The following is a 26,774-nucleotide window of genomic DNA, read 5'->3' on the forward strand; positions in this document are numbered from 1 at the left end:
TGGATGCTCATGATGTCAATCACTGAATTATCTGGTCCAGACTCGATTATTTACAGATCGCCGTCATATAGCTGGAATATTGCTGAGTGCGGCGTTAAACAACAAATCAACCAATCTTTATTGTCTGCATTTTGGGGACACAAATGAAGACGCTCCGGTACGCGGTCATTTTACGAATGCTTCTAAGAATTGCGACTTCATTGAGAAACCGTGCGTCCTGCGCCATGACTGTGAAATATGTTTAGTTTATGAAAAACACAATCTAGATTTGTATACAAAGCAAGTCTAGCCAGCTATAGCTATCTCTATTTCACAGCATCGGGAAAATTAGGTGCCTAGTTTTAGAGTCGAGGAGGGTATTGTGTAATATAAGATTTCATAGACTAAATGTTCGTCTACCGTGAGTAGAAAGTGCGTTATCCCAATCGTTCTTCACGTTGCTGGGGTTTTATGTTTTGGGGGTCTTTTTATTTGTGTGTGTGTCTGTGTATGTGCGTGTGTGCGTGCTTGCGTGCGTGCGTGCGTGCGTGCGTGCGTGCGTGCGTGCGTGCGTTACATCATACAACAAAGAAAATCTTATTAACGCCTGTAACTTGCTGGGACTGATAATTGACCAGGGTCTATTTTTATTTTAAAAGTATGAGTTTGTCATACAAGGGTTTAACTGTACAGGCGGTACTTGGTTCTTTTGCATGTAATATCTCAAGTTTTTTTTATCACAATCCCAAACATAATTTCGGGACTGAACGAGTCAAAGCGCTCCACTGGATCGGCGGTCAGGCTCGGTGACTTGTGGTTGATTGTCCATAATACTAATCACGGGTTTGTCTGGCAAAGATTCAATCAATTACAGACTGCTGTCATATAGATGGAACAATGTGCGGCTTAAAACAACACAGAGACGAAAATGGGGAGCGGGTGGTTACCATGTGTGGCTGGCTGGTTTTATGTCATCGTACCCCGAGGGCGAGGGTTTCTAATTGACTGAATCTGTGCCAGACAAACCCGTGATTAGTATTATGAACAACGTTTCACGAAGACACACAATCAACCATGCCATCAACCACTCTGTATCAGGTACGGAATGGACTGCAGCAAGGCCCCCGTAATTTAGTGAATGATTTGTGAAGATATATACCAACATCGTTCACCCTATGTTCTTATGAATATGATTTTGATTACTTCAAATGAAAACATGAAGAGTAGGATTGTTTATATAGTATATACTCAATCGCATCTTCCCATTCTATGAAAGGGACATTCACGTGTAGCCCAGTCATCTAAGGCGCTGCAAAGTGCAGAGTTGCGCCCCTTAGCACACCAGAACCCTATGATCGTGGGTTCGAATCGCGACTGTAACATAAAAGTAGTATGTTCTCTGATCTAATTGGTTAATAAGTGTTGTCGAATGAGCCTAACGGTGTCGTGTTGAAATGAATTTTCAGCATAACATCACGCAAAACTTACAAGTCGAAATATTCATCTCCCAATTCGCCCCGATTATATTTCTAGGTCTGTCAACACCATACCCGTGCTCGTAGATTTCACCAAAGTGGTAAACGTCTGAAACCTGCATCACTTCCGGCTTTCTTACAACATTAAGCGGGCGGTCGGGTAGCCTAGTGGTTAAAGCGTTCGCTCGTCACGCCGAAGACCCGGGTTCGATTCCCGACATGGGTACAGTGTGTGAAGCCCATTTCTGGTGTCCCCCGCCGTGATATTGCTGGAATATTGCTAAAAGCGGCGTAAAACCATACGAACTCACTCACTCCAACATTAAGCAACACAGTGATGTAACAGGACCACTGGTAAAAGTCACCCTATGCAAGGGGCGAAACGACGCTGCTTTGCGGGTGATGTAGAGTATTTTATGTACGCTTCAATGTTAGCCTTTTGACTTTCGAGAAAGCTCACAAAGTGATATGTTGATTATCAGTGAAATCAAACTTTGATCCACATGTTTCCTTATATGATCAGTTAGACGGCGACCTGAGAGGAACCAAGGAAGATCCAGGCCGACTAGACGTCGGGGTGACATATCATTAGTCGTACAATCAGTATCACTATCTAATGATCAGCGTGGGCACAGGTAATTTTAATGTACAGTAAAGTACGGTTATAACGAACTCAAAGGGACTACTTATTTTAGTTCGTTATAACCGTAGTTCGTTCTAAGCATATATACAGCATAACTAAAGCAAATAGTCGGGACCAAAAAATTAAGTTCGTTATACCCGTAAGTTCGTTATAAGCGTGTTCGTTATAACCGTAGTTTACCGTATTACCCAATCGGATCAGTCAAGTAGTATTATTTTTGTTGCTGTTATTGATGTTGCTGCTGCTGTTGTCGTTGGTGTGTTGTTGTTATTCGACCGCCAGTTCTCACTGTAGATCAAATCCGATCATCTTATCCACATTTTGTTAAGGGCAAACTAACTTCATTTAGTATATTAAAAATGTGTTTTCATCTATCCTGAACTGTTTACACTTGTCAGTGATGTTTTTAGTAATTGACACAGACATATATACATGTAGCCGGGTTATTGCTAAGTACGACGTTAAACAAGAGACAATTTAACCTTGTTTTGAACATATTTGTGTCTAAAATTATTTGTTTTGGTTTGTTTTATTTCGACATACACGGAAAGAGGGTGGAGGGGCAACTGAAGACGAGTTTTGAGCGACATTATATGAGACCGCCTCCGTGGTCTAGTGGTAGAGCATCCGCCCGGAGAGCGGAAGGTCCGGAGTTCAATCCCCGGCCGCGTCATACCAAAAGACGTTAAAAGATTGTACTTGTTGTTACCCTGTCTGGCGCTCGACATTAATGGGCAAAAACAAGGACTGGTAGGCTCGGAGTCAGTATACTGTGTCTGAGTGGGGTATTAATGTGAAACTGCGGTATGGTATCTCAGTGTGCTAGCACTATAAACCGGCATCAGTCCGGAATAGTACAAGCAGCCACACACACGCACATGCACGTCGCTATATAAGTGCAATAATCTTGGACGCGACGTTAAACCATAATATGAGAAGAGGTATAAAATATCACATATTGAATTACCTCCCTTTCACCACTCACAGTCGGCTATGTCAAAAGACCTCAACTCATTTCGCACAAGAGTGAGTGAGTTGGGCCGAAACCGAAAATAACACATCGTGTTCTAAATGGGAACCGAATCCGGGTCTTCGGAAGTAATAAGCGAACACTTAACCGGCATGGCTACCCCACCACCCCAAATTCCAACAGGATGCGATTTTTAACAAAAAATCACCTTTGATTGATGAATATGACGATATTAAGTCAGTCTTTACATACAAACGTGGAATATTTCTTTCCCTTGAGGAGGTAACAGACTTTACTTTGAGGATTTAATGTCTCTAAATGTCTAATACCATGAGTATTAGGCTAATCAATGTTTGAACTGAACAGTAGATTATGACCAAAGCTGCTCATTAACAAGAAAATAAGATTTGGTTTTATTTGTGTGTATTTATTTCAATTTAACACAAAGAACACAACAAACATTTCATCTTTGAAATAAACAATTAAAACTATCTATTCGTGATCCCGAAATCCAGAAAGTCTCAGAGTCAACTTATCAGTTGAGTGACTCGCAGACAGGTAGACGGTTCTCTCCGCCCTGCTTCCAGTCTATGCCTTAGGTCTTGAGGTCAGAGGTCAGCAACATCTGGCCCCCCTCCCACTGTTTTCAGTGGTTATTTAACACAGATGCATATATCTCTGCGAGATTTGACCTCTGTCTCAAATAGACCCGTAGTGTTTGCTATATTTTCAGGTGTATACCATCACTCCATTTCGACCCCTGCCTTCGTCCATTCACTGTACGTGACACGTGTCTGTCCACATTGACCGCTATCCCTTATACACTGTCCATCTCCAACATATATATTGTCTCTATACCATATATTCCACACCTCAGTGCTGAAGTCACATCTTACATACACAACAAAATAAAATCCACATCATCATCCTTAACCACATCCTCATCCACATCCATGAGCCACACCCATACCAACATCCATGTGCCGCACCCACCCACACCCACATCCATGGGCCACACCCATCCACACCCACACCCACATCCACGTGCTACAAAATCAAAATCAAAATACCCCTCAACATCCACTTCCAAAGCAAATCATGTCTACGTGGGCACAAACACGTACATGCCCATTTCCAGCCAACCACGCCTTCTCCACACTTTTCCTGGCACATCTATACCCTACTTCCGGAACTTCTGAGACTTAGTCTTGTTAGTCTCGCATTCTCCCGACACGGACGAGCCTCATGCGAGATCGCTGTACTCTTCTCTCGGACGCCGGCACAGCTGGGACGTCAATCTCCTCGTCAGAGAACATCGTGGCGGCGTCCCCCTTCCCCCAGGAACCGTACACATAGGTCTCAAGGTCAGGATAGTCATTGTCACTTTCTTCATCAGACTCTTCATCATCATCATCATCATCATCATCATCATCATCATAATCTTCACCATCACCATCACCATCATCGTCGTCATCATCATCATCATCATCATCAGAGTATTTACTGTCTTCTTCGCGAACATTATGATGGTTCTCCACTACATCAATGAGATTCCCCTGAACGTGATTCTCCTGAACATCGCCCTTGTTCTGCAAGAGCCACCTGGTGATAGACTTGCCACACTTCCTCCAGGCCAGATAGGAGATGCCCCCGACAGCAGCAACACCGGCACACACCAACATCTTCTGTACCATGGCATCCTTCAGCTCTGGAAGTAAGGAATTTCAAGGTCATTCAACTTTGCACCCTTTGTATCTAAATAGGACCAGAGTAGTTGGTTGTTTACCTCTGTTTTCTAGAATATCTAGTTCGGCAAGGGTGGAAACTGAACTTTTATAGTCAGCTCACTCCCTTGCCTCGGGAAGATGAAGATTATATACATATACCAACATCTTCTGCACCAGGGCATCCTTCAGCTCTGGAAGTAACGGATTTCAAGGTCATTCTACATTGCACCCTTTGTATCTTAATAGAACGAATGCATATGTTTTTACTTATTTCTATATTTATTTCTAGTTTGTATAATATGTTTGCCTTATATGTTCGTGTCTTGATGAAACGTAATATATCACCTCCTTTTGCGTTTCTTGCCAATGCCACGAATGCAGTAGAAATGTCCATTGTCGACCTGAAATAAGAAGAATCGATTACTTATATCGATCAAACGCGAAATGGTCGTTTCACCAAGGATGTTTATATAAAAGGGTTGGGTTTCATAACCCGAACATTGTTGGTAAATCCAGACCGCCTCACAGTTGACAATTTCTTCCTGTAGACATGACAACGTGTGCTCAGTATCCGCGGTAGCATCTTTCCCGCTATCCAGGGCCAGTACTGAGTAGTTGGACTAGTAATAACCCAGTTGTATCATCCCTTCTGTCTTATAACTGTGATATATTTCCTTAAAGGCTTAAATTTCATATGAATTTTAGAAAGTGATCAAATGTAACAACTGTTGTATTTTGGGATAACACTTCCTTAGTAAAGTTCTAGTACTTTTTGGGTTGTGTCCCATTGGGATTCGACCCCACACTCCCAGAGTGGGCCAACTAATCGCCAGCACACAAAGTAGATCACGTACTTTGTGTACCCCTCTGAGTGTTGTGTTGATGTTGAAGTTTCCGCACTCACTCAACACTATATTCGCCCAGTTGGTGCCCTTCTTGAACACGAGAAGATGCTGTTTCACGTGAAAATAGCGGATTAATCATATATTGCGATCACACTCTTAAGAACACAACCGCTAAACCATACCTTGAACCTACGGACAAACGCAATGTGTGGCTATCAACCTCCGTGATGGTCTTGATGTCTCCTGAACGGCACAACTTCAGAAAGGTCGTGGATCCGATCGCGGCTCCGGTGGCGAGACGAGGAAGCCAACCCATCTTTGTCGCTTTATCGAAGAGGAATGACTCTCCGGAGTGATTGTTATTACGTCATTGTCACGTGACGTGACTGTGATGTCACCGTGATTATGACGTCATCCATATTGTGAAGTCTCGGCTACGTGATTTTCAGAGAACTAATTTCACTCACGTGTCTCGTGAAATATCATGTTTCTCTCATCTCGTGACGGGGGAAAAGGAGATATTTTCACTCGTGGCAACGCCTCTCGTATCTCCGCTCAATACACGCTGGTCAAGTAACAAAAATGGCGCTCGATTGATGAGTTAAATGAACGGCAAGAAGTGATATGAACTCCATCAATGACCATCTGTCATTATTTTGCCTTGTTGCCAGATGGGGCACATTTCTGCATGGAATAACAGCAAATCGATTATCCATGAAAGTGTAAAATATAGCGACAGTGAATGAGGAACAATTACATTTAGAAACAACAGAATTGTAACGGCCTAGGCTCTCCAAAAACACATCGCTTAATGTTTTTAATTATTGTGGGAGACTTGGTGGGAGACAATGGCAGAAATATGGATAATGAAGGGGGAAAATTGTTTTAACTCAAAGAAATTCTACGCCCGTTGCTGCATCTGATAATTTATGTTTCTGCCTCCTCGACTACAGCATCCATACTAAACTTTCCTTCCATCAGCCATGAGGTGGTGAAATAATCTGCCAATAGAGAAAGGAAATCCATAATCTATATCAATCTTCAAGATGACTACATCTTCCCGCACCCGTGAAGATCCGGGGTGGAATAGGTCTTCACCAACTCATGCTTGCCGTAAAAGGCGACTACGCTTGTAGTAAGAGGCGACTAACATGACCGGGTGGTCAGGCTCGGTGATTTGGTGGTGCACGTCATCGTATCCCAATTGCATGGATCGATGCTCATTATGTCAATCCCTAGATTGTCAAGTCCAGACTCTATTATTTACAGACCGCCGTCATATAACTGGAATATTGCTGAGTGCGGCATTAAACAACAAACAAACAAACAAACAAAAACAAAAGGCAGAAAGCGAGGCAAGGGAGATAACTGACGAAATGTATGTTGCAGTGTATTTGTCATTATTAAAAGTTGGATTTTTTCTTTGTTGTTAAACGCCATATTTCATATGGACTAGACAATCCAGTGATTGATATTATGAGCCACGTCCTAAGCAGACGGGGTATGATCACACGCAATGAATCAAGTCACCGAGGCTGGACAACCGATCAATTAAATCACATTTTACGACTGAGCTTATATAACTCTGAATCCCAAAGGGGCAGCTGGTAAAGTATTCGTCTCGATCATGTCACTTCCGAAATCAATAAGGAAAAAGAGAGTCACACAATGTGGAACTTCTGTGTGTTGGGATCATGCAATAGTGAAGGGAGAGAGAGAGAGAGAGAGAGAGAGAGAGAGAGAGAGAGAGAGAGAGAGAGAGAGAGAGAGAGAGAGAGAGAGAGAGAGAGAGAGAGAGAGAGAGAGAGTCCCTTTGGCACGCCAGAAACTTACGATCGGTTCGCCCCTTTGGCACGCCAGAAACTTATGATCGGTTCGCCCCGATTATGATTGCACGTTTGTCAGCAGCATACTCGTGCTGACGTGTTCATAAAACAGAAACTGCTTTGTAAGGATGATGAATATTATCACTGATTAAAATTTTAGATGATGTTAAACCATCAATAAACTTCACAAATAAGAGTCCAAATTCATCCAGTGAGTGTAGTATAGACAAATATGTTAGTATCATTTTATTTTGAAACACATGATTTCAACTACCACAAACTACACATAGGTAATTGCATGTGCCCCGTGTTTATATAAGACGCTCGGGGTATAGGGTAAGGATGTTGGGAGGGGTCATATTTCATGATGGATTTACCCACATTCCACAATCAAAACATCGCGACAGGTATCGCCGGGAACAGAATCCACCATGTGGGGAATCGAACACGGATTATCGACGTGACGTAATAGATCTGAGCAGCAAGCTAAACACATGCTGACCCACGACACACCTGTTGTGCATATTTATCGTTGTAGTCAGGTGGCCAGCACCCCTACCGCTCCGCCTACCCATAAGCTTATCTAATGTAACGCAGCGGTCCCTGCGCAAAACCACATGATGACCGGTAGCGAGGTTGTAACGTTGCAAAGTGTGGTAACTCTCCAGAGGGTATGAAATGCATACATCAAGAGATAAATACATAATTATAGAAAAATGGTTATAAAATAGTAATTGTTGATATCAAAACAAACAAAACAAAACGCTCGGCGATCTGGATATTAACTTTTGTTCTTTTGCACTTCTTTGTGATTCAGTGAAAATTCGAATATGAAGCTGGGTGTTGATATCGTTTTTCACTTTTAGGAAACAAGAAGACCCCCCAACCCCCAGCCCCCAATGTATCAAAATTTAACTGGAGTATTGCTCAATCAATGAAAATAGGATGGCTAGTGTCTGAGTAGTCTGTGGAATTTATATATAGTTTTTACATAGATATTTGTTTTTTTTACTAAGACCCTAGGCAAGTCTAGATCAAACTAAACCACGTCTAGTTTCCTTGATTCCACAGGTAACAGCAGAAGAGAAAAGGTTTTTTTTTGAAGGAACAAAATATTATTTTTTTTGAGGAAATGTTTTCATTGACTAAGTGTTAGTCTAGCGTCTGAGATACGGATTCAAATGTTACCCCACCCCGAAAATTTTAACGTCGAAAAAAACTTTTTAACAAAATTGTCCTTGGTCATTTAATGACACAAAATACCATTTATTTAATATCATATCAATGAATTTATGACTAGAATTAACATATATGCAACATGTTACCTACTTTGATTGACGTTACCCCAGTTGATGTAAAGTAAAGGAATATTTTTGAAGACTATCTTAAATATACACCTTATAAATGATGTATATTAGTTTGTCCTGTCTAAACAACATATTTGACTGCTTTGGTTGAATATTTGAAAGGAATATTTGAAAGGAATATAGCATCAGCCATTTGTGACGTTCAGTCCTAACACCCCCTTTAAATATATATATAGGTCCATCTGACCTAACCAATGTATGCTGGTTTACAAGCAGGCGTAACCTACCCGTCTGACTACATTCTGACATAAGGCCTGTTGTTTGATTGTTTGTTTAACTGTTTTTCGCCATTTGGTTGATTTTCCTGTAAACTATGTATCGTTCATTTTATTTTTTTAAATAATACGGTCAGAAATCAAATAAAAAGAGTTACATGGAAGACACGTGCGACCATATTTTGTCTGAACACGTCGAAGAGTTACCTCCCTTCCCATGACGATAATTGTTATTTCTAAGATATGTCAGATACGGCTATTTGTTCTTTTTAAATTTATCAATAAATGTGACATTTTAGGTAGGTGATCCCTTAAACAATGTAATATAAAGACGGCATTATGATGATGGTTAGGTTATTGACTATACCATGTTTTAATTGGCTTTTTATTTGGTGTACCTTTGAAATATCTAGTTTCACGTGTGTTTTTTAACTATGTTTGTTCGATTGTTGGTGAATGACGCGAGACATTCTTTTGCAATTTAATATAAAAAATAAAGACTGCTTGCCCGATGGCGATAAAATGTTAGGACCTAAATATATTTGATTTCACATTGTCTCTCTACTGTTTTCAATGCATGTCGTTATGAAACGCGAATTCAAACAGTTCTTACACAAACATATAGCTTTTCGTGTTGTATAAGTCGCCCTTTCAGATCGCCCTACCATTGATAGGAAAATAATTCCTACATCATCAGCTGTCTCCTGAAATATTGAAACTATACCCTAAAGGTGTAGTTTATATAGAGAATCTCACCCGAGTGTCTTTTGATATTAAATATATCAACACGAGTTGATAAAAGTGGAAAAATTCCGAGGCTTGCCGAATCACAACATCAACTGGGAAAACGTCCGGGGGGGGGGGGGGGGGGGGGGGGGGGGGGGTGCACGGGTGGCCCAGTCGTCTAAGGCGCCGCCTTGGGCACGCCAGAAACCTCGCCACGATTATGTTTCCTGTCTTATTGGCTTCCTCATCATGAGTGAGTGTGTGACTGAGTTAGTGAGTATGGTTTTACGCCGCTTTTATCAGTATTCCAGCAATATCACGGCGGGGGACACCAGAAATTGGCTTCACACATTGTACCCATGTCGGGAATCGAACCCGGGTCTTCGGCGTGACATCCTCATTATGTGTTCTTTGTCTATCGTGTTGTCAGTTTGTGTGTTTGTTGTTTAACGTCGCACTCAGCAATGTTCCAACTGTATGACGGCGGTCTGTAATTTATCGAGTCTTGGTCAGACAATCCAGTGATTGACACCATGAGCATCGATCAACGCAATTGGGATACGATGACATGCATCAACCAAGTCAGCGAGCCTGACCACCCAATAATGGAGTGTGGTAGGGCGAGGATTGGGTGTAGTGGGGTCGGGATTGGGGGGACACGGTGGGATTACACATATTTCAGCCCGGGAGGGTGAGAAATTCTAATCAACCCACAGTTGTGACAGCTGATGATTCGCGCATCATGATTTGTTTGTTTAACGCCACACAGCAATATTCCAGCTATATGTCGGCGGTCTGTAAATAATCGAGTCTGGACCAGTGATTGATATTATGAGCATCGATCCACGCAATTGGGATCGATGACATGCATCAACCAAGTCAGCGAGCCTGACCACCCGATCCCGTTAGTCGACTCTTACGACATGCATAGTCGTCGCCTTGAAAAGGCACGCGTGGGTTGCTGAAGACCTTTTCTTCCCCGGATCTTCACGGGTCCTGTTGTCAGTACTTAACCTACTCCTGTTATTCTCTCTCATGTATGCAATTGTTGTTACTGTTAATCATCCACCAACTACATATATTCTGTACCATGTTCATTCTTCAGCCATGCCATGCCACGCCATGCTATGCTGTTATTGGGAATCGAACCCGGGCTCTTGGGGCAAAGATGCAAGCTCTTGAAGCTACAATGAACATAGGTAGAGTCGTAAACGATGGTCTTACTACTGTGACGTCATTAAAATGACGTCATTATTACGTCAACAATAATATGCGCATAACGCCAACAATGCTTACAATCTAGCGCCTGAAAACATTATTACACACGTGCGTGCTTCTAAATGGATTTGGTGTTGTTATTTAGAGCCTATGCATAATAAAGAGCTTATAAAGACCTTTGCCGGGTGGTATAAAACATATACTCCCTGCTTAACCGGTGTTGGTACATAACACTGAATACTTATACTGGCTGCTTAGTATAAGTCTGCAATACTAATAATATAAACAGTCGTTGTCTTAAGTGGGCCATGCTGGTTCAACGTCATATTGAGTAAGAGATAAGAGTAACTGCGAGTGTTGACGTGACTGCACCTCAACAATGTAGGCCCACACGCAACGAATCCTGTTGTTACCTGTTATGACAACTGTCATTCTTACAATAAGTTCAGTAGAGCGATACTCCCCATAGAAAATGTCGGTAGGAAATTATTATAAACATTTGCGTGCGCAAGCGCCCTCTTTCGGCTGTGGTTGGCAACAAGCAACATGTCTGACGGTAGCTCCGACTGTGAAGGGGTTTATACCGAAACCTGGGTCCCCTACAAGGACCGTCAGGAATGGAAAGACATACAGCCTGTCCCCCAGGACGACGGGCCACACCCAGTGGTCCAGATCGCCTATTCGGACAAATGTGAGTAGGGTAGTCAATGTCACCGCGCTTACCCGGTCGAAAAGACGGCCATGCCTCTTTTCTATATTTGGCGCGAAGTGTTCTCGGAATTTGGATCGAAATATTTTTAGTATTTGACGGAAAATGTACCTTGACACACGTTTGAGGCCATGGAATGGTTTTGGAATGTTTGTTGTGAGGTTGTTTGGTTTCTGACGCGGTGAGACTGGGATGTGGAGACGGATGTGTTGTTTATGTTTACATCCGTGCCCTAGTTTCGTCATTCATAATAATAATATGTTGGGGTCATTGTTTCATGCACGCATGGTTTCAATGTTCCTATGATGATGGTATCATGTATGTATGAACTTTTTGCATCCTGTACATGTTAATTTTCTTTATGGATTATTTTTTTATATTTTTTTTTATGATAGTTTGGCCATGTTGGCTAATATCATGACAATAATGTGACTAATTCATGTCAAATGTGTGTGCCTATAGGCTAGACCCTGTAGTAGTATGTACTGTTGCAATATTTAACTTGAAATTAATCGGACACTGATGTTCCAAATATTATTAGCATGGATCTGGGAGGTTTCAGACCAAGGTTATTACATTGTGACTCGTAAAATATTTGTCCTTGATGACAAAATGGAGACAATTCTTTGTTTTTGTTCTAGCAGAATTTATCTAGCAGACACTGACATATTGGACCATTTGATAAGTGTTGATCAACATGATTAAGTGAGACTACATTTTTTAACAAGATCAAGGCAATTTGTGTAAGGACAGAAGACATATCAGAATCAATATCTGTATCATGCTGTACAGTAGATGTGCTGAATACCTGTTTAGCGCCAGATAATCTCTTACATTTGTTTGTTTGAGGTTTAACGCCTCACCGAGCAATATTCCCGCTACATGACGTTGGCCCGTAAATAATCAAGCCTGGACTAGACAATCCAGTGATTGACATCATGAGCATTGACCTATGTAGTTGGGATATGATGACATGCATCAACCAAGTCAGCGAACCTGACCACCGGATCCTGTTAGTCGCCTCTTCGACAAGCATGGGTTACTGAAGTCCTATTCTATCCCGGATCTTCACGTGTCGACAAACATGGAGGGTCAGCACCCAGCTATCATTGTGGTTATCTCGGTACCACATCACCATGTCTTTGTGCCTTGGGGAATGACCCTTATTCTGAAGCTGAAACTGCATAAACATCACAAATTATTCTCGTTTACCATGTTTACTGGTAATTACCAGTTTTGTACCGGTAAAATTAGGCTTGGACAGGTAATTCAGGTGACTGCTAGTCCCTCTGGACTGGCCAATAAAATACCTTATAAATCTTTGTTGTTGAACAAAACTTTGGTGATATTCATATAAGTACATTTTTCGAACAAAGTCAGCTTGTCTGTTACCATCTGGGTTTCCCTTTTTCTATTTATATTGCAAGGAAATAACATTTTGCTTTGCTTCAAGTTTATATATCCATTTGCATGATTTGAAGTGACCTTGTCTCAAAATATTTAAAAAAAGGAGAAAATTGTGACTGAAGTTAGTGTGAATGATGTATAGATCTAATTAAGTTACATCTTAGCACTGAACATGATTTTGAAAGAATTTTCATACATTTTTTTATTTGTTAAAAGTTTGGACTGGCAAAAGTTAGTGTGGGCAGGGGGGGGGCGGGGACTGGTAATTATTAGAGCTGCCAGTCCAGTAGAATTGGTAGTTTCAAAAGCCAGGGGAACACTGATCACAACTTGTCGTTGATATGTATACTCACCACCAAAAGAAACGCAACCCATAGAAACATAGAGAGAGATAAGTAGGTCGTTATAAAGAGAGGTTTCCAATGTGTACCACTTGGTGACAAAACTAACAATCAGTCAAGAATTACCACAGAGTGTCTTGTATTTTTATCACAATATGCTGCACATGCTTTCCAAACTTTTCATGCTAATCCTGCATGAAACAAATGGCGCATCTTGAGTCATGGATCAATGACGTCACATGTGATGTGTTCATGTGCATCGGTTCACACAAGTATGCCAGTATGTTCGTTTGTGCATCAAACCAATCTAATTTACATGGTCAAATCTAATATCTCTTGAATATGAGTCATTCTTCATATATATTCACTAACATTCATGGTATGGACATTTCTTTTGTCGGTGAATATATTATAGTATGTTCAATGCATCGGTTTGCAGTAATCATAATAATGTAAGTGTTGACAGTTGAAGCTACGAGTACAGTATTAACATTGCACACCCGCGAAGATCCGGGGTAGAATAGGTCTTCAGCAACCCATGCTTGCCGTAATAAGTGACTATGCTTGTCGTAAGAGGTGACTAACAGGATCTGGTGGTCAGACTCGCTGATTTGCTTGTTGCATGTCATTGTATCCCAATTGCGTAGATCGATGATCATGATATCAATCACTTGATTGTCTGGTCCAGACTCGATTTTTTACAGACCACCGTCATATAGCTAGAATATTGCTGAGTCCGGCGTTAAACAACAAACAAACAAATTAACATTGTGTGGATCATCAGCTGTTACGATTGTGCTTTGGGATGGTTAGAATTCATTATTTTATGTGCCCAAGCATATGTTTCCACTTGTAGGTTTGTGTGTGTATAGTGCACAAGTGTCCCGCCTTTCTAATGCGCAGCAATTCGATGTGCAGTCTTGGGTTTCTTAGGCTTGCCATGATCTTATACTACTCAGAAGAAGTTAAGGGGCCGCTCGACTTTTCTGGCTACAGAGCTTGTTACTGTAGTTTATCTGTCATGGTATGACACTATAGTAATATGAAAGTATCGGATGGCCCTTAACTTCTTTTGAGTATTATAAGATCATTGGTTGTGAAACCAGATTTTCTCTGATTGAGATTATTGGTTTGCCAACACATTGTCTTAGGTCCTGGGTACGACCAGTCTACTGTACAAAAGTGTTGTGATAAAACTGTAACATTAAACATGCTAAGCAGAACTCACTTGCCATGCTCGTGATCATAAATTATTTCCAGCTGCCTTAAATTGGGTGGAATATTTCTGACTCGGGTGTTAAACAACAGACTGCCGTTGTCTAGTGTCTACTAGTCCTTTTGACACTTTACTTATTGTGCAAGGATTAAAGAACTAGTGCCAATTTCTATCCTTGATAGACCTATGACTGTCCCTGCAAACCATTTTCTGGTTTGGTCTTTGAACTGGTATCCCACATAGAGCAGATTGTTTCATGGGGAGTACAGTCTTGTAGAATTGTTTGTTGTTTAACGCCGCACTCAGCAATATTCAAGCTCTATAGCTGTAAATAATCGAGTCTGGACCAGACAATCCAGTGATTGATAACATGAGCATCCATCCACGCAATTGTGATATGAAGACATGCGACAAGCGTTGTCATCTTTTATGGCAAGCATGTGTTGCTGAAGACATTCTACCCCTGATCTTCACGGGTCGATAATTACTTTAGAGCCTAGAATGAATCAACGACAGACACCCATAACTGTTCTTGATGCGCTGTTGCTAAAAGGAATGTCATTGTGCATCCATTGGAACACAGTATATCTTTTTTCTGTGTCCGTTCTCAACAGTTGTGTGTACTGGATGCACATTTGTGCTTCACATGAAACCCTGCAAACCTAATGTTAGAATTTTATAATCCAGGGGGGCCCCAGATTCAGATTCAACCCATAAGCACCCCTGGATCTCCCTTTATTTACACATGTATTAAATGATATAATAGACAGACACAGGTTCCTCATATGCACTTGTATTCAGTCGTCATCAGCCAACACAATACACCTCCTGCACTCACACAGGTAGACTAACATATAGTCTCTGAAATGAACATATCATACAGAAAATAAAAATCTAATAAAAAGGGAGCCCAGTGATTCTCTTCATTTTGCAGTAATATAGACTTGCCAAACATTATAGACTTGCATGGGTTGTAGTTGATATAAATGTATCAGGGTCTGTAAGACAGACTATCACACAGGTTGTCACTCAACTGACAGCCTAGAGCAAAACCAAGATGGCCGCCGTAAAGTCATTCCCAAATCATAGAGGGCAGTTTCATATTCGAGGGGATGTTTTGTATGCACATATTAACTATAAACATGACTGTAATCTGACAGTGGTAGTCTGTGCTATTGCTGATGTATGTGATGAGCTGATAATAGAGACCCTTTGCGAGTCAGTGAGTATTATATATATAGAGTGAGTGAGTTGGGTTTAACACTGCTTTTAACAGTATTCCAGTTATATCATGGCGTGTTAGCTTAATGTGGGAGGAAAGCCTGAAGTGATGCAGGTCTCAGACATTTACCACTTCGGTGAAACCCACGAGCACGGGTATGGTGCTGACAAACCTAGAAACATAATCATGGCGAACCGGGATTTGAACCCACAATCATAGGTTTCTGTTGTGTCCAAGGGATGCAACTCTTCACAGCGAATCATGGCGCCTTAGACATTTGGGCCACCCATGCCCCCTATTATATATAGCATAGCTGTTGCGACAAATATGTTGACAAAAACTTAAACCGCTTGTCTGAAGCATGGCTAGTAGCAGTACAGGTAGTATTGACATAACATAATTGATCAAACTTAAGATCCCCATAGAAGCTTTGGCGGGAGCTGGACCTGGTACAGGGTGGGTTTCGGCAGAACCCCCCATCGTCTATACTTCTGTACATTCAAAACGTTTTTCACTCACTGAAAGTGTGCAGTCACTAAGCACGTGAAGAGTATGACTAAATGTATGGAAACAAATTCTCTGTAGGCTTGTACTGCGACATAATAACAACATATAGTTTTCAACATACCAACAATGATTGACATGTTTGTGGGAGGCTAAGGCCTCCAGTCCAGGTCAAGTCTGAAGGCTGCATTTGTAAACCTCACATCACAAACAGATGATTTGAATTCTTAATGATAAATTTGATATGCACCAGCGTTCCATGAATACTCATTTGCTAAATTGATTGATTTATGCACTGCTGTTCCATGCATACAGGTACGGCCACACATTTTTTATTTTTTGTTTCACTGGCCCACCACCCCTACTGAAAAGTAGCTGGAAAAAAAATAAATTGAAAATAAAAATATTTATTTTAATATGACTCCTATATATATAAACCCTTGGCTTTTATATGAAATATAATCTTACATATGAATTCCATGTCTACATCACTATCATTGATTTAAGAAGCTAACTGCATGGCAGAATGACATTCATATAAATAAAAGATTGACCTAGCTATGTATTATTATTATTGTTTCGACGAACTTGTGTGGAAAAGCTGGAAGAAATCTGTGAAACATAAAATTTTAAAAGTGTGGCCTAACTATCAGGAATACTCTTCTTTGCTCAGTCATTTTAATACCAGTATTTTCTTTAGGCAGGGGTAGAAATAAGAACTAGCCCGCTAGCCTGGACTGGCATTGTTAGTGTTAAGTGTATCGGAAGTGCTCGTTGAATTTCCAATATTTTGGGGGTTATTGCTATTTGTTATCACTATTTGGGCTGGTAGACTCTCTTGGTTCATATCTATCCAGGGATTTATCTAGGATTCTAAACTAAGTGCCGCTGGCAGGGAAATTGGGAAAAAGTCTTACCTTGTTTAAAATTGAAAATATTTTATAAGTTAATTCATTAACTGGGCTTCAAGTAAATGACGACAAATACACCGGTGGAGGGTTGTACCAGGACACATAGATGACAACAAGGGAGTAGTCATCGTGTTATCCACGCCATCTGAAACCCGAAAATCTTTCACTGCAGGGTTACTTTTTTTTTATATTAAACTATAACCTACGGGGGGTATTTCCAAATAACAACAACCAATGAGCTTCCAGCGTTCTTTTTGTTCTGTTTGTTTAGGCTGAAGAAATTGATTAACATGCGCCCTTTTTCAAAATCTTCATAGATCACAGGTTACCAATCAGTGTTCAAAAATGCGTAAAACAGATACTGCCTTGAAGTTTATTTAGCTGTCCTTACAGACGATATCCTAATTTCTTTTCATGCTCAGTTGCGTTAGGGAGCAAATCGACTCGCGGCAGCTAGTGAGCCCTAGTGGGAAGTGCAGACAGCCGAGAAGAAGCCAGAGATTAGTGCCCCTTAAAAAACACCTGCTGCAGACTTGGGGCTGCATATCGCCCTTCAGATAAATCCCTGCTATCCTAGAGTTGCATCCTGGTTTATGATGGTATATTGTCTTAAAGCTAAAATGGATAGAATTATCATTAAACTGCCCGCATGTTATCAGAAATGAGCGGGCCACTGTAACTTGATAATGCCCTCATATTGTTTGACGACAGGGCATTATCTCACCCGTTGTTAGGTGATGTCATAGGATAGGATAGGATAGGTGACGTCACGTCAAATAGTGACGTCATCTGGTTTGTTCTATGACTCTTCCATATTTGTAAAAGTGGGTCAGTGACATTCGTGTTGTGATTGCAGTAAATGTTTCAAACCCAATATTGTTTCTTTTTATTTGATCAAAAATTCCATCCATTTTAGCTATAATAACGGTAACGCTATTTTTCAGGGCATTATCATTTACAGAAGCCCTCTGTCTTTTCAACTGCCCTCCTTCGTCGAGCAGTTAATGGAAGACCTCAGGCTTCTGCAAATGAAAATGCCCTGAAAAATAGCGTTACCCTTATAATACTTGGTAGATGGGTGCCAATGATCACCTTTCAGTGTCAGTTAGACATTCATGTTACTGTATTCGACGTAATAAGCGCCCAGGGCGCACTCAAAATTAGCAATAGGGGCCTCTTATTAGAATATTATTTTGGTGAGAAAAACAGAGTTGAAAGATAAATTTCGTGGTTTATGCTAAATGAGATTGTTCACTAGCCAATATATAAGCAAACATCGCTGTGGGCGCTTATTAGAGCGGGGCGCTTATTACGTCGAATACAGTACATGTGTTACACCCACAACATGATATATGCGTGTTATTAATATAGGACACCTTCACTAGTAAGTGATGAGTGCATGTATAATGTTGATCTAATCAAGTGTTGATCATAGTTGGTTAGTCATTTAGTCATGTTAGTAGACAGATGTGCAGATACTGTTACTACTGATCATGCTATATACACTGACGGCGTCAGGCTGATACACCATCCTGAATTATGGTGTGTCATATGTTATAATTGAGTTTGATATTGCCAGACAACTGTGACTTATTTCTTGTCTATTAGTGTCAGTTGAAATTAGATGTGACAGCCCTTGTTATTGCCCTGTTACTTAAAGTTAAAAATTGGGGTGGTTGGGTAGCCTAGTGGTTAAAGCGGCCGCTCGTCAAGCGGTTGAAGACCTGGGTTCAATTCCTGACGTGGGTACAATGTGTGAAGCCCATTTCTGGTGTCCCCTGTCGTGATATTGCTGGAATATTGGTAAAAGCGGCATAAAATCCATGTCTACATCACTATCATTGATTTAAGAAGCTAACTGCATGGCAGAATGACATTCATATAAATAAAAGATTGACCTAGCTATGTATTATTATCATTGTTTCGACGAACTTGTGTGGAAAAGCTGGAAGAAATCTGTGAAACATAAAATTTTAAAAGTGTGGCCTAACTATCAGGAATACTCTTCTTTGCTCAGTCATTTTAATACCAGTATTTTCTTTAGGCAGGGGTAGAAATAAGAACTAGCCCGCTAGCCTGGACTGGCATTGTTAGTGTTAAGTGTATCGGAAGTGCTCGTTGAATTTCCAATATTTTGGGGGTTATTGCTATTTGTTATCACTATTTGGGCTGGTAGACTCTCTTGGTTCATATCTATCCAGGGATTTATCTAGGATTCTAAACTAAGTGCCGCTGGCAGGGAAATTGGGAAAAAGTCTTACCTTGTTTAAAATTGAAAATATTTTATAAGTTAATTCATTAACTGGGCTTCAAGTAAATGACGACAAATACACCGGTGGAGGGTTGTACCAGGACACATAGATGACAACAAGGGAGTAGTCATCATGTTATCCACGCCATCTGAAACCCGAAAATCTTTCACTGCAGGGTTACTTTTTTTTTATATTAAACTATAACCTACGGGGGGTATTTCCAAATAACAACAACCAATGAGCTTCCAGCGTTCTTTTTGTTCTGTTTGTTTAGGCTGAAGAAATTGATTAACATGCGCCCTTTTTCAAAATCTTCATAGATCACAGGTTACCAATCAGTGTTCAAAAATGCGTAAAACAGATACTGCCTTGAAGTTTATTTAGCTGTCCTTACAGACGATATCCTAATTTCTTTTCATGCTCAGTTGCGTTAGGGAGCAAATCGACTCGCGGCAGCTAGTGAGCCCTAGTGGGAAGTGCAGACAGCCGAGAAGAAGCCAGAGATTAGTGCCCCTTAAAAAACACCTGCTGCAGACTTGGGGCTGCATATCGCCCTTCAGATAAATCCCTGCTATCCTAGAGTTGCATCCTGGTTTATGATGGTATATTGTCTTAAAGCTAAAATGGATAGAATTATCATTAAACTGCCCGCATGTTATCAGAAATGAGCGGGCCACTGTAACTTGATAATGCCCTCATATTGTTTGACGACAGGGCATTATCTCACCCGTTGTTAGGTGATGTCATAGGATAGGATAGGATAGGATAGGTGACGTCACGTCAAATAGTGACGTCATCTGGTTTGTTCTATGACTCTTCCATATTTGTAAAAGTGGGTCAGTGACATTCGTGTTGTGATTGCAGTAAATGTTTCAAACCCAATATTGTTTCTTTTTATTTGATCAAAAATTCCATCCATTTTAGCTATAATAACGGTAACGCTATTTTTCAGGGCATTATCATTTACAGAAGCCCTCTGTCTTTTCAACTGCCCTCCTTCGTCGAGCAGTTAATGGAAGACCTCAGGCTTCTGCAAATGAAAATGCCCTGAAAAATAGCGTTACCCTTATAATACTTGGTAGATGGGTGCCAATGATCACCTTTCAGTGTCAGTTAGACATTCATGTTACCGTATTCGACGTAATAAGCGCCCAGGGCGCACTCAAAATTAGCAATAGGGGCCTCTTATTAGAATATTATTTTGGTGAGAAAAACAGAGTTGAAAGATAAATTTCGTGGTTTATGCTAAATGAGATTGTTCACTAGCCAATATATAAGCAAACATCGCTGTGGGCGCTTATTAGAGCGGGGCGCTTATTACGTCGAATACAGTACATGTGTTACACCCACAACATGATATATGCGTGTTATTAATATAGGACACCTTCACTACTAAGTGATGAGTGCATGTATAATGTTGATCTACTCAAGTGTTGATCATAGTTGGTTAGTCATTTAGTCACGTTAGTCATGTTAGTAGACAGATGTGCAGATACTGTTACTACTGATCATGCTATATACACTGACGGCGTCACGCTGATACACCATCCTGAATTATGGTGGGTCATATGTTATAATTGAGTTTGATATTGCAAGACAACTGTGACTTATTTCTTGTCTATTAGTGTCAGTTGAAATTAGATGTGACAGCCCTTGTTATTGCCCTATTACTTAAAGTTAAAAATTGGGGTGGTTGGGTAGCCTAGTGGTTAAAGCGGCCGCTCGTCAAGCGGTTGAAGACCTGGGTTCAATTCCTGACGTGGGTACAATGTGTGAAGCCCATTTCTGGTGTCCCCTGTCGTGATATTGCTGGAATATTGGTAAAAGCGGCATAAAATCAAACTCACTCACTCACTAAAGTTAAAAAATCAAGAGATTCCTAGAGTAAGTACTCTTGGAGCAAACCTAGAGGACACAGTTCCCCCTTATTTCGAACAATGATTACGATGAATTAGCAATCTTTGCTGATGGTAAATGTTGGTTTCAGTTCGGGATGTGTACGACTACTTCCGTGCCATCCTTGCCGCGGAGGAGAGAAGTGACCGGGCTCTAGAGCTGACAAAGGACGCGGCGGAACTCAACCCAGCAAACTACACCGTCTGGTAAGTAGCTACTTTCAGGGGGGGACAACAGATCAGCAGCTATCAGAGGGTGGACAACAGATCAGCAGCTGTCCACCAAAGACCCTGGTTTGATTCCCGACATGGGTACAATGTGTGAAGCCCATTTCTGGTGTGATATTGCTGGAATATTACTAAAAGCGGCGTAAAACCATATTCACTCACTCACTCACTCACTCACTCACTCACTCACTACTTATGGTCATAGAATGGATCTGTGATGAACTTATCTCACAATGGCAAAAGGACAGTCTCAAGCTGTCACTTCTGAAAGAGGGACCGCCAAATCTGGCCACCGAGTCTTCAAAATCCCCAACCTTTTAGCAAGTAGCTTGCTACTGCATAACCTTGCTTATCAGTCAGCATGCTCAGATCAGACACTATAAAACTGTTACCCTATATTTTATTCAGTCCTAGTTCACCTTGCCAGTAGGTCACAGGTATCAATGGTGTAGTGTATATCTCCTCACAAACTCAAGTCATTAAACACGTCGAGACTCACTGGGGCTGATATAGTGTACATGTTACATATGATGACAATATGGTGTGAAATGAACTGTTGTTCTGGTGACCTTGCCAGTCATGTACAAGGTCAGATACTGAGTTATAATAAAAATACGGCTATTTATATACGCAAAATCTTCATCATTGAGGGACATGATGAATGCGCAAAGAGTAGTGATACTTATGTCAGTGAGCCTGGATTGTGTGGGTATTCCAAGATTACTGTTTCGGTGGATTTGAAAGTATATTGGCATAAAAAAAATGGATTGTGGTATTTGAAAAACTAAACCATAACAAGTTTGACCAGTGTTTTCAGATCTCTGGAATTATATGAATTTGAAAGCAAGGTCTGTTAGTTCTGTGAATTAATTCGACATGTTCAATGTAATCTGCATGGCAGCGTTAGAAATTGGCACTAGTCCTGTAGTCCTTACCGAACTGCCCAATAGTAAAGGTATCCTAAGGACTACTAGAAATTGGCCCATTTTAAGGGTTTTGCTATATGTTATCATTATAACAATATAAGGACTAGTGGACAAAAACTGTTAGTTTCTAACCCTGCATGGTCTGGACACTCCCTGGAATCCTTTAGACCCGCGAAGATGTAGGGAAGAATAGGTCTTCAGCAACCCATTTTTGTCGTAAAAGGCGACTATGATTGTTGTAAGAGGCGACTAATGGGATCGGGTGGTCAGGCTCGCTGACTTGGTTGATGCAGGACATCGATCCCAATTGCATGATCTTGATATTAATCACTGGATTGTCTGGTCCAGACTCTAATATTTACAGACTGCTGGCATATAGCAGGAATGTTGCTGAGTGCAGCATAAAACAACAAACAAACAAACAGATCAAACTAGAATCCTTTATGTTCAATTGAAACATTTTCCACACATTGTCATCCTGATTGAACGCATTAAAGTCCCTTCATTGTTTTAGGTCCTCAAAAGGGAGTATTTGTGTTTCTGGTAACCTGAACGACCCATTGTTTCACTTGAGACCTAAATGTTTTTATCATCTCTGGAAAAAGAAATAAGAAATTATCTCAAGAAATACACAATTTACATTCGGAAAACTTCAGTTTCCACATATTATCGTTAATGAAGCTATTTTTACCTACACAATTCAGAAACATCTCTGCAAATATCAATCATTGACAATGTGGTAACATTGCTCACTAAATATTTAAAAAAGGGTGAAGAAAGACCTCCTTACTTACCACCTTTTTGTCTGTTCCTGAGAGACATTTGTAGGCTGTTTACATTTGCAGGAATAAGAGTAAATGTAATTTCAGCATTGCTGCTAGGACAATGCAGAAAAAACAGTTTCTACTCAGAGTTTGTGCAGGCTTAGAAAGGCCTTGAATTTTAAGGTCCTTCTTGAAAAGTTTTGATTTTAAGTGTGAACCTCAGAAAGCCTTTAAAATAACCCAAATAGCTTGAAAAGCCATACATTTGTACAACGTGACCATGATGTCATGTACATGTGGGCAAAAGAATTCATGACCGTCATAATTTATTTCATTTGTTGGTTGTGAAAATAAATATTGTTGCAAAATTTGTGATGTTGAATTGTTCATACTGCATTTTAGGTCTTACAACTAATATTTAGTATGCTGGACTAAAAAAATAATGAAATATTGACCGACTAAGGCTAACAGCACAACTAAAAAAGCTTTGAAAATGACAGTTGAAAGCCTTGTAAAGGCTGTGTTATTCATATGCTATTTATGCATTCATGACATTGTCCCATGATTGTTGTGAGGTGGGTGTATCTAGATTCTTCTTTGCCTAGGTTACAGGCCAAAATGAAGTTGGCTAACTGATTGTCACACTGACAAAAGTATTTACTGATAATAAAACTTGTGGGGTAATTTTTTTGAATATGTTTATTGTGCGGAGGTGACTGTTATAAGGCAGTTCTTATCAATATCGTCATAACAGTCAACCAATGGATCAGGAGGTCAGACTCTATGATTTTTTTTGTTCTGTGTCATCATATCCAGATGGCATGAATCGTTGTTCACAATATCAATCACCATGATCACTGGATTGTCTGGTCCAGACTTGATTATCTACCAGATCACCGTCATATACACAAGCCTGGCTATGCATGGAGGTATGAGCCTTGGAAAGTTGGATACTGCTGTCTATTAGATGGATGGGGGTAGTCGTCAAAGGCACAGCAATTTGATGTGCAGAGTAACTTCCCTTGGAACCGGTTATGATGGTTGAATTCCAAATCGCACTGATTATGTTTCTAGATTTTTCAGAACCATACCCATGCTTGTGATTTTCACCAAAGTGGTAAACATGTAAGTTGTCCATCACTTGATGCTTTTCTCAGACATCAAGCTGACAGGCTGTGATAATGTTTAATAATTTTCAAAGCGGCGTTAAACCCAACTCACATGTCACATTAAGGTAGATGTTAGCCTATGTGTCATGGACTTCTGCAGGACTTGATTATTCCACGGTTTCCCCGCCGTGATATTGCTGGAATATTGCTAAAAGCGGTGTTAAACCAAACTCACTCACTCACTCACTCCACGGTTTCATTGCATACATTATGCATGTTTTGATGATCATGCTTATAATGTGCACCTAATATCGCTAGCTATCAAGCTACCTGATAGTGCATTCAATTACCATATTCTAGTCACCGAAAGAGATTTCGCAGTGTCACTACATAAAAATGTTCTGTTATCAGGGCTCGATTTAACGATATAAAACATGCACCAGTCAACCTATTCAGGCTTCAAAGTCACAACTAAAACGGTCGCCAATGCGACCTAAATTTAATAAATTTAATAAAGACATTTTAATTTGTTTGACTAATCCTTACATTTCCATACTACATGAATCTTAATATACTTAATATACTTAATATACTTAATACTTCTGTAACATGCTATCATCTCTAATCCCTTTGTGGTGTGTCCCTTGGGCATGCCATAAAACCTATGGGTTCAAATCCCGGTTCGCCCCGATTTATTTTCTAGGTTTGTCAGCACCGTACATGTGGTAAACGTCCGAGACCTGCATCACTTTGGGCTTTCCTCCCACATTAAGCTGACACAACGCGAAATAACTGGAATACTGTTAAAAGCGGCGTTAAACCTAACTCACTCACTCGCGCACTGTGTGGTTTGTAATTTGTCATGTTTTGAGTTATCACACTGAGTATTGCAAGATTATGAACATATGGACTTCATGTTTTACAGTAATACGCCATTAATTTATGTAAGATCATGACACAGTCCTCTGAGATCTGAGATTTTATTTATTTACCGTATTCGACATAATAAGCGCCCAGGGCGCTCTCAAAATTAGAAATAGGGGGCTCTTATTAGAATATTATTTTGGTGAAAAAAATCATAGTTGAGAGATAAATTTTGTTGTTTATGCTGACAGCCTGACATGTTTATGTACGACAGATATTTTTTTCCATATTTTAATTGACCATAAATAAGGGTGCATATAACAAACGTGTGCGTATTATACCGAATAAATAAGTCTTGTGTACATTGATCAATCGGAAGGGATGCAAATTGGGCTTGTTCACTAGCCAATATATCAGCAAATATCGCCGTGGGCGCTTATTAGAGCGGGGCGCTTATTACGTCGAATACGGTATACTAGTTTTCGCATCTGTGTTTCACCTTTGATACATTTATGGGACCAGGGTGCAACTAGGTTTTCATGTCAACATGCACCTGGTGCCTATTAGATTAAGATCCTTAAATTGAACCCTGTTTATAACATGGATTTACCCGGGTAATCATGGTAATATGTTTTTGTCCCCAGAGGACTCACAGCCCTTTATTGTTGTGAGTGAATGTGTTGGTTTTACACCGCTTTTAGCAATATTCTCGCAATATCACTGCAGGGGACACCAGAAATGTATGTTGTTGTAAAAGTAGAATAAATGTGAGTTTTGTTTGTTTGTTGTTTAACGCTGCACTCAACAACAGCTATATGACCGCGGTCTGTGAATAATCAAATCTGGACCAGACAATCCAGTGATTGACATCATGAGCATCGATCCTCGCAATTGGGATGCAATGACATGCATCAATCAAGTCAGCGAGCCGGACCACCTGATATTAGTCGCCTCTTACGACAAGCATATTCGCCTTTTATGGCAAGCATGGGTTGCTGAAGACATATTCTACCCTACCAGAAATGTACATTGTATAAGTAGAATGAACGTGAATGCAGCATTCAGACAGTTTCATGACTTTTTAGCACTGATCATGCCACATGACTGTGGACAAGTCAGGGCTAAAACATGTGCTAGAAAAGGGTGTTTCATTAGACAGTAAACCACAAAGGGAAATTATTAATGAACTTGCCTGATTAGCCTTTCTGTGCGAGTCCTTCCTTGCTGTCATGTGTTAATCCACATTCTATTTTGAGTTTTGTATTTAGCTGAAGGGTCCAAACAAAACAACTGTCATACTTGTCATGTTTGTGCTTGAGTCAGTTTCAGTTTCTTACCAAAACCTTTCGACCCGTGAAGATCCGGGGTAGAATAGATCTTCAGCAACCCATGCTTGCCATAAAAGGCGACTATGCTTGTCGTAAAAGGCGACTAA

At 40.5% G+C, this 26,774-nt stretch overlaps 2 protein-coding genes across 2 annotated transcripts in view; one reads left to right on the forward strand and one right to left on the reverse strand.

The window, feature by feature from the left end:
• Nucleotides 1–4,278: 4,278 nt before the first annotated feature.
• On the reverse strand, nt 4,279–5,955 carry LOC139452686 (male gametocyte surface protein P230p-like). Its single transcript, XM_071234234.1, has 3 exons — nt 5,822–5,955; nt 5,140–5,195; nt 4,279–4,775 (listed from the first exon to the last, which is right to left on the reverse strand). The coding sequence occupies exons 1-3, from the start codon at nt 5,953–5,955 to the stop codon at nt 4,279–4,281; spliced, it is 687 nt and encodes a 228-aa protein (XP_071090335.1).
• Nucleotides 5,956–11,524: 5,569 nt separating this feature from the next.
• LOC139452189 (protein farnesyltransferase/geranylgeranyltransferase type-1 subunit alpha-like) overlaps nt 11,525–26,774 on the forward strand; it is a 41,164-nt gene continuing 25,914 nt past the window's right edge. The window contains exons 1-2 of the mRNA XM_071233558.1: nt 11,525–11,682; nt 21,541–21,655. Coding sequence (XP_071089659.1) covers nt 11,538–11,682; nt 21,541–21,655 — 260 coding nt within the window. The 5' untranslated portion in view covers nt 11,525–11,537. The remainder of the gene's footprint in view (nt 11,683–21,540; nt 21,656–26,774) is intronic.

This window comes from Haliotis cracherodii, unplaced genomic scaffold, assembly GCF_022045235.1.
Source record: "Haliotis cracherodii isolate W230 unplaced genomic scaffold, xgHalCrac1.p SCAF_9, whole genome shotgun sequence".
Taxonomy (NCBI): domain Eukaryota; kingdom Metazoa; phylum Mollusca; class Gastropoda; order Lepetellida; family Haliotidae; genus Haliotis; species Haliotis cracherodii.

Coding starts and splice junctions, on each gene's coding strand:
- LOC139452686 (XM_071234234.1), bottom strand. CDS start 5,955: ATGGGTTGGCTTCCTCGTCTCGCCACCGGAGCCGCGATCGGATCCACG. Junction 5,196..5,821: donor CGTTTGTCCGTAGGTTCAAG/GTATGGTTTAGC, acceptor TTCTTATTTCAG/GTCGACAATGGACATTTCTA. Junction 4,776..5,139: donor GGCAAGAAACGCAAAAGGAG/GTGATATATTAC, acceptor CCTTACTTCCAG/AGCTGAAGGATGCCATGGTA.